At 47.7% G+C, this 8,506-nt stretch overlaps 1 protein-coding gene across 1 annotated transcript; it reads right to left on the bottom strand.

The window, feature by feature from the left end:
• Window positions 1-1,934: 1,934 nt before the first annotated feature.
• On the bottom strand, window positions 1,935-2,648 carry LOC139417636 (thyrotropin subunit beta-like). Its single transcript, XM_071166844.1, has 2 exons — window positions 2,493-2,648; window positions 1,935-2,225 (listed from the first exon to the last, which is right to left on the bottom strand). Exons 1-2 carry the CDS (start codon window positions 2,646-2,648, stop codon window positions 1,935-1,937), a joined length of 447 nt encoding a protein of 148 aa, XP_071022945.1.
• Window positions 2,649-8,506: the final 5,858 nt, after the last annotated feature.

The following is an 8,506-nucleotide window of genomic DNA, read 5'->3' as shown; positions in this document are numbered from 1 at the left end:
CACAGTGTGTAGTATGGCCAGTACACAGTGTGTAGTATGACCAGTACACAGTGTGTAGTATGACCAGTACACAGTGTGTAGTATGACCAGTACACAGTGTGTAGTATGACCAGTACACAGTGTGTAGTATGACCAGTACACAGTGTGTAGTATGACCAGTACACAGTGTGTAGTATGACCAGTACACAGTGTGTAGTATGACCAGTACACAGTGTGTAGTATGACCAGTACACAGTGTGTAGTATGACCAGTACACAGTGTGTAGTATGACCAGTACACAGTGTGTAGTATGGCCAGTACACAGTGTGTAGTATGACCAGTACACAGTGTGTAGTATGACCAGTACACAGTGTGTAGTATGACCAGTACACAGTGTGTAGTATGACCAGTACACAGTGTGTAGTATGACCAGTACACAGTGTGTAGTATGACCAGTACACAGTGTGTAGTATGACCAGTACACAGTGTGTAGTATGACCAGTACACAGTGTGTAGTATGACCAGTACACAGTGTGTAGTATGGCCAGTACACAGTGTGTAGTATGACCAGTACACAGTGTGTAGTATGACCAGTACACAGTGTGTAGTATGGCCAGTACACAGTGTGTAGTATGACCAGTACACAGTGTGTAGTATGGCCAGTACACAGTGTGTAGTATGACCAGTACACAGTGTGTAGTATGGCCAGTGTGTAGTTTCAGTAAGTACACAGTGTGTAGTTTTAGTAAGTACACAGTGTGTAGTTTCAGTAAGTAGTCTAGTAGGCAGAACACGACCAGAGAGTCACGCCCTCTGCTGACTAAGTAGTGCTGGAGATGGTGACCAGCAACAGTTACACAACCAACGTGTTGTTACTAGGTCGACGCCGCAACGTGTGTGTGTGTGTGTGTGTGTGTGTGGACACAGAGTCAGAACAAGCTCCACAGTACATGGGTTGACAGGTTCAGGCAGTCTGCTTCAGATCTAAAGACATGACATGTGTGATCACTAAACAGAATGTCTTTACAATTCCTCACACACTCACATGGTGTTCAAACCATCCTTCAAACAACATCATGATTTAGCAGGTCATAGCAGGTCATAGCAGGTCATAGCAGGTCATAGCAGGTCATAGCAGGTCAATATTTATATTTATTAAGTTCTTTCACACAGAGTCTACAACTTCTAGACATTTACAGTCAAATTTAAATACAACTTTTTAGATTTTCAACATTGCAGAACCAATTTTAAAGACTATAAATTATTGGCACCCCCGTAGCTAATACACTGCCTTTGGCCAAGATTACCGGAGACAAACGTTTCTTGTAGCCATTTAGCTTGCTCTACTTTTCCACTGACAATTTGGCTCACAATTTGGCTGACAATTTGGCTCACAATTTGGCTCACAATTTGGCTCACAATTTGGCTCACTTAAATTCTTCCCATGTTTGAGGCGTGTGCCCATCAGCCACTGCTGTTTTTAGTTCTCGCCATACGTTTCGGATGTTATTCAGATCTGGACTCTGTGCACAACAGTCCAGCCTGTCTTCTTGAACAGTTCCCGAGTGCTTTTCGACGTGTGTGTGTTTTAGGGGTTGTATTTAAACAGTGGAGGTTGAACATGAGTATTGGAAAATGAGCTCACCTGTAGTTGTCCTTAGTCAAACAGATTTCAGAACGCAGCCAGGATACCGTCGGTAGCCTTGAACCCTTTAGAAACAGGTATTTCAAAGTCCTTGATGGCTGATCCCACAGACAGAATTCAAGTCATAAAATACTTCTATAGTCTTATTCTTTGGAACAGAGGTCTATAGGCTCTCTGGGGAGGTGTTGCTGCTTCACAGACCGGTACTGTTGATGGTCAGTTGCATAGGTCAGGTGGTAAATAAGGACTATGGGTTGTCTGTCTGGCAAAGGTTCTCAGGTGGAAGGTCGCTGTTTGGATGGGCAGTTGGTCAGGTTTCCTGGTCGCTGTGTTTCTTGACAGGTGGGCGTGTCCAGGTCCTGCGGGTGGCAGGGCTCTTCCTGGTGCAAGGGGTGGGTGTGGCCTGGGTCATGTGGACACAGCGGTGGGCGTGTCCGTCACAGCGTGTGCAGTGACAGCGACGGGACTCTGGGTAGTAGAGCACGTTGTTGACGTGCAGCGGGCAGCCTGGCACGCGGGCAGGATGGTAGACCAGGGAGTGGGGCATGCAGCCACGCTGGATCAGGTAACTCTTACCCACACGCCCCTTCACGTTGGTGTCCTGACACAGAAGGGGTCAAAGGTTAGAGATCAGGGAAAAGGGGTCAAGAGAGAGACTCATCTCTCAGCAAATCTCACTCTGCTCTCACCCACAGGTCCTGTTTAAATACTTTGATAGGAAGGAAGGTAGAAATGGAAATGGAAGGAAGGAAGAAATGGAAGGAATGAGAAATGAAAAATGGAAGGAATGAGAAATTAAGGTATGATTGAATGAATGAATGAGATAAATTAAGGTATGAAGGTATGAATGAATATTAAGGTGTCTAACCTGTGTGTGGCAGAAGCCACTGCAGATGGTGGTGTTGACGGCGATACACTGAGAACAACCTCTCTTCTCTATGAGCAGCGTGTAGTTTTCCATCATACACACACTCACACCTCCACCCAGCCACACAAACAGCAGCACCCACGTCAACGCATACATACTGGGACACAACACCTTACACGTACGCTAGAAGATAATTTAGTTGTACCGTGTCTCTCCAATATGATTTGACTATAACATCTTTCTCTCTTTCTCTTTCTTTCTTTTTCTCTCTCTCTCTCTCTCTCTCTCTCTTTTTCTCTCTCTCTCTCTCTCTTTCTGTCTCTTTGTCTCTCTTTCTCTCTCTCTCTTTCTCTGCAGTGATGGGGAACTCTCTTCTCTCCTATTTCTGTTCCAGCGTTTGTTTGCTCTCTCCTCTGTGGATCTCAAGTCAGTGGATAATCTTTGAGTGGTGCTGTTAGGGTCCTGAGAGGGTCTTGTAGTGTCTGGTAGGGTCCAGATAGGCTCTGATAGGCTCTGGTTGGGGCCGGTCCCTCCCTCCTCTTAATCCTCCTGAATCCACCTTGATCTTCTGGGTGTGTTATCAGCCCCAACAGACAGCCGGAAGGGTCTGCTTCTCTCACTGCCCTCCCAGACACAACCACCTGCCCTGCACACAGACAACGTGCTCACACGGTGTGTGTTTGTGCATGCGTGTACGAGTGTGTGCCAGGGGTCGACATAACCTCAGGGATTGCGGTTGTGTGATGGGGGGGTGTTGTTAGGTAAGGACTCAGCAGTGTGATGGGGGTGTTGTTAGGTAAGGACTCAGCAGTGTGATGGGGGGTATTGTTAGGTAAGGACTCAGCAGTGTGATGGGGGGTGTGTTAGGTAAGGACTCAGCAGTGTGATGGGGATGTGTTGTTAGGTAAAGACTCAGCAGTGTGATGGGGGTGTTGTTAGGTAAGGACTCAGCAGTGTGATGGGGGGGTATTGTTAGGTAAGGACTCAGCAGTGTGATGGGGGGTGTGTTAGGTAAGGACTCAGCAGTGTGATGGGGGGTGTGTTGTTAGGTAAGGACTCAGCAGTGTGATGGGGGGGGGGTATTGTTAGGTAAGGACTCAGCAGTGTGATGGGGGGGGGGGTGTTAGGTAAGGACTCAGCAGTGTGATGGGGGTGTTGTTAGGTAAGGACTCAGCAGTGTGATGGGGGGTGTTGTTAGGTAAGGACTCAGCAGTGTGATGGGGGGGTGTTGTTAGGTAAGGACTCAGCAGTGTGATGGGGGTGTTGTAAGGTAAGGACTCAGCAGTGTGATGGGGGGTGTTAGGTAATGACTCAGCAGTGTGATGGGGGGTGTTAGGTAAGGACTCAGCAGTGTGATGGGGGGGTGTTAGGTAAGGACTCAGCAGTGTGATAGGGGTGTTGTTAGGTAAGGACTCAGCAGTGTGATGGGGGGTGTTGTTAGGTAAGGACTCAGCAGTGTGATGGGGGTGTTGTAAGGTAAGGACTCAGCAGTGTGATGGGGGGTGTTAGGTAATGACTCAGCAGTGTGATGGGGGGTGTTAGGTAAGGACTCAGCAGTGTGATGGGGGTGTTGTTAGGTAAGGACTCAGCAGTGTGATGGGGGTGTTGTTAGGTAAGGACTCAGCAGTGTGATGGGGGGGTGTTGTTAGGTAAGGACTCAGCAGTGTGATGGGGGGTGTTAGGTAAGGACTCAGCAGTGTGATGGGGGGGTGTTAGGTAAGGACTCAGCAGTGTGATGGGGGGTGTTGTTAGATAAGGACTCAGCCGTGTGATGGGGGTGTTGTTAGGTAAGGACTCAGCAGTGTGATGAGGGTGGTGTTAGGTAAGGACTCAGCAGTGTGATGGGGGGTGTTGTAAGGTAAGGACTCAGCAGTGTGATGGGGGGGTGTTGTTAGGTAAGGACTCAGCAGTGTGATGGGGGTGTTGTTAGGTAAGGACTCAGCAGTGTGATGGGGGTGTTGTTAGGTAAGGACTCAGCAGTGTGATGGGGGGTGTTGTTAGGTAAGGACTCAGCAGTGTGACGGGGGTGGTGTTAGGTAAGGACTCAGCAGTGTGATGGGGGGGTGGTGTTAGGTAAGGACTCAGCAGTGTGATGGGGGTGTTGTTAGGTAAGGACTCAGCAGTGTGATCGGGGTGGTGTTAGGTAAGGACTCAGCAGTGTGATGGGGGTGATGTTGGGTAAGGACTCAGCAGTGTGATGGGGGTGTGTTAGGTAAGGACTCAGCAGTGTGATGGGGGTGGTGTTTGGTAAGGAGTCAGCAGTGTGATGGGGGTGTTGTTAGGTAAGGACTCAGCAGTGTGATGGTGGTGTTGTTAGGTAAGGACTCAGCAGTGTGATGGGGGGTGTTAGGTAACGACTCAGCAGTGTGATGGGGGTGGCGTTGTTGTTAGGTAAGGACTCAGCAGTGTGATGGGGGGGGGGCGTTGTTGTTAGGTAAGGACTCAGCAGTGTGATGGGGGGTTGTTGTTTGGTAAGGACAGTGTGATGGGGGGGGGGGACATGCTTTATTGTACAACCATCACCACAACAACAACAACAGCCTTTATCGATGTCAGATTGGATTCCAACTCTGTTAAAATATACAGCCACGTGTTAGTTATACAACTAGCCTTATACAATGGATAGTCTTCCTTCTACTGGTTCCTTCTTGTACAACTGACCAGGTTACTTAACTGTTCAGAAGGCTTCAATATGTAGGACGGATAACCAGTATTTTGAAATGAGATCACAACATGAACATGTACAGTACACTGTGTGTGTCTGTGTTTTTATTTCACCTTTATTTAACCAGGTAGAACAGAAGACAACAAGTTCTCATTTACAACTGCGACCTGGCCAAGAATAAAGCAAAGCAGTGAGACACAAACAACACAGAGTTACACATAAACCGAGTAGGGATGTAAGGCAATAAATAGGCCACAGAGGCGAAATAATTACAATTTAGCATTAACACTGAAGTGATGGAAGTGATAGAAGTGCAGATGATGATGTCAAAGTAGAGATACTGGGGTGCAAAAGAGCAAGAGGATAAATAACAATATGGGGATGAGGTAGTTGGGTGGGCTATTTACAGATGGGCTGTGTACAGGTACAGTGATCGGTAAGCTGCTCTGACAGCTGATGCTTAAAGTTAGAGAGGGAGATATAAGACCCCAGCTTCAGTGATTTTTTTTTTTGCAATTCTTTCCAGTCATTGGCAGCAGAGAACTGGAAGGAAAGGTGACCAAAGGAAGTTTTTTGGCTTTGGGGATGACCAGTGAAATATACCTGCTGGAGTGCGTGCTACAGGTGGGTGTTGTTATGGTGACCAGTGAGTTAAGGCGGGGCTTTACCTAGCAAAGACTTATAGATGACCTGGCGCCAGTGGGTTTGGCGACGAATATGTAGTGAGGGCCAGCCAACGAGAGCATACAGGTCGCAGTGGTGGGTAGTATATGGGGCTTCGGTGACAAAACGGATGGCACTGTGATAGACTGCATCCAATTTGCTGAGTAGAGTGTTGGGGGCTATTTTGTAAATGACATCGCCGAAGTCAAGGATCGGTAGGATAGTCAGTTTTACAAGGGTATGTTTGGCAGCATGAGTGAAGGAGGCTTTGTTGCGAAATAGGAATTTAATTTTGATTGGAGATGCTTAATGTGAGTCTGGAAGGAGAGTTTACAGTCTAACCAGACACCTAGGTATTTGTAGTTGTCCACATATTCTAAGTCAGAACCGTCCAGAGTAGTGATGCTAGTCGGGCGGGAGGATGCGGGCAGGAAACGGTTGAAGAGCATGCACTTAGTTTTACTAGCATTTAGAGGCCACTGAAGGAGTGTTGTATGGCATTGAAGCTCGCCTGGAGGTTAGTTAACACAGTGTCCAAAGAAGGGCCAGAAGTATACAGAATGGTGTCGTCTGCGTAGAGGTGGATCAGAGACTCACCAGCAGCAAGAGCGACATCATTAATGTATACAGAGAAAAGAGTCGGCCTGAGAATTGAACCCTGTGGCACCCCCATAGAGACTGCCAGAGGTCCGGACAACATGCCCTCCGATTGGACACACTGAACTATCAGAGAAGTAATTGGTGAACCAGGCGAGGTGATTGACTGAGTCGAAACCCTTGGCCAGGTCGATGAAGACGGCTGCACAGTATTGTTGTTTATCGATGGCGGTTATGATATCGTTTAGGACCTTGAGCGTGGCTGAGGTTCACCCGTGACCAGCTCTGAAACCAGAGTGCATAGTGGAGAAGGTACGGTGGGATTCTAAATGGTCGGTGATCTGTTTGTTAACTTGACTTTCTAAGGTTTTAGAAAGACAGGGCAGGATGGATATAGGTCTATAACTGTTTGGGTCTAGAGGCAGGGCAGGGCAGGATGGATATGGTTCTATAACAGTTTGGGTCTAGAGGCAGGGCAGGATGGATATGGTTCTATAACAGTTTGGGTCTAGAGGCAGGGCAGGGCAGGATGGATATGGGTCTATATGAGTTTGGGTCTAGAGGCAGGGCAGGGCAGGATGGATATAGGTCTATAACAGTTTGGGTCTAGAGGCAGGGCAGGATGGATATGAGTCTGTAACAGTTTGGGTCTAGAGGCAGGGCAGGATGGATATAGGTCTGTAACAGTTTGGGTCTGGAGGCAGGGCAGGATGGATATAGGTCTGTAACAGTTTGGGTCTACAGTGTGTATGAAATACACTTTATAAACAAAATGTGAGAAGAAGAATAGAACATTACATGGCCAAAAGTTTGTGGACACTGCAATACAGACGCCCTGGAACGTACCCTGTCTGTACACCCTTATATAGACAGCAGTATGTGGACACTGCAATACAGACGCCCTGGAACGTCCCCTGTCTCTACACCCTTATATAGACAGCAGTATGTGGACACTGCAATACAGACGCCCTGGAACGTACCCTGTCTCTACACCCATATATAGACAGCAGTATGTGGACACTGCAATACAGACGCCCTGGAACGTACCCTGTCTCTACACCCATATATAGACAGCAGTATGTGGACACTGCAATACAGACGCCCTGAAACGTACCCTGTCTCTACACCCATATGTAGACAGCAGTATGTGGACTCTGCAATACAGACGCCCTGGAACGTACCCTGTCTCTTTACCCATATATAGACAGCAGTATGTGGACGCTGCAATACAGACGCCGTGGAACGTACCATGTCTCTACACCCATATATAGACAGCAGTATGTGGACACTGCAATACAGACGCCCTGGAACATCCCCTCTCTCTACACCCATATATAGACAGCAGTATGTGGACACTGCAATACAGACGCCCTGGAACATACTGCTGTGTGGGTGTGGAGACGGTATGTGGACACCCCTTCAAATTAGTGGATTTGGCTATTTCAGCCACACCCGTTGCTGACAGGTTTATAAAAACGAGCACACAGCCATGCAATCTCCATAGACAAACATTGGCAGAAGAATGGCCCTTACTGAAGAACTGAGTGGCTTTCAACGTGGCACCGTCATAGGATGTCACCTTTCCAACAAGTCAGTTCATCACATTTCTGCCCTGCTAGAGCTGCCCCCCGGACAACTGTTAAGTGTTGTTATTGTGAAGTGGAAACGTCTAGGAGGAATAACGGCTCAGCCGTGAAGTGATAGACCACACAAGCTCACAGAATGGGACCGCAACCTACCGAGTTCCTAACTACATCTGGCATAAACATCAGTACAAAAACTGTTTGTCGGTAGTTTAATGAAATTGGTTTCCATGGCAGCCACACACAATCCTAAGATCACCATGTGCAATGCATGTCGTGTGATGTAAAGCACGCTGCCATAGGACTCTGGAGCAGTGGAAACGTGTTCTATGGAATGATGAATAACTCAGCACCATCTGCCAATCAGACGGACGAAACTGGGTTTTGCCAGGAGAATCCAACCTGCCCGAATGCATAGTGCCAACTGTAAAGTTTGGTGGACAAGTGTAATGACTCTAGTTAGCAGGGTTAGTGTTTAGGACCGGTCAGAGAACAGGGTTAGTGTG

The sequence above is a fragment of the Oncorhynchus clarkii genome, chromosome 9, assembly GCF_045791955.1.
Source record: "Oncorhynchus clarkii lewisi isolate Uvic-CL-2024 chromosome 9, UVic_Ocla_1.0, whole genome shotgun sequence".
In the NCBI taxonomy this organism is placed as follows: Eukaryota; Metazoa; Chordata; class Actinopteri; order Salmoniformes; family Salmonidae; genus Oncorhynchus; species Oncorhynchus clarkii.
Note: the sequence above shows the minus strand (reverse complement) of the source record. Positions and strands in the feature narration are given on the sequence as shown.

Excerpts from the sequence above, each read along its gene's own strand:
- LOC139417636 (XM_071166844.1), bottom strand. The coding sequence starts at position 2,648 with ATGTATGCGTTGACGTGGGTGCTGCTGTTTGTGTGGCTGGGTGGAGGT. Across the intron at positions 2,226-2,492 it reads GTGGCTTCTGCCACACACAG|GACACCAACGTGAAGGGGCG; the intron begins GTTAGACACCTT and ends CTTCTGTGTCAG.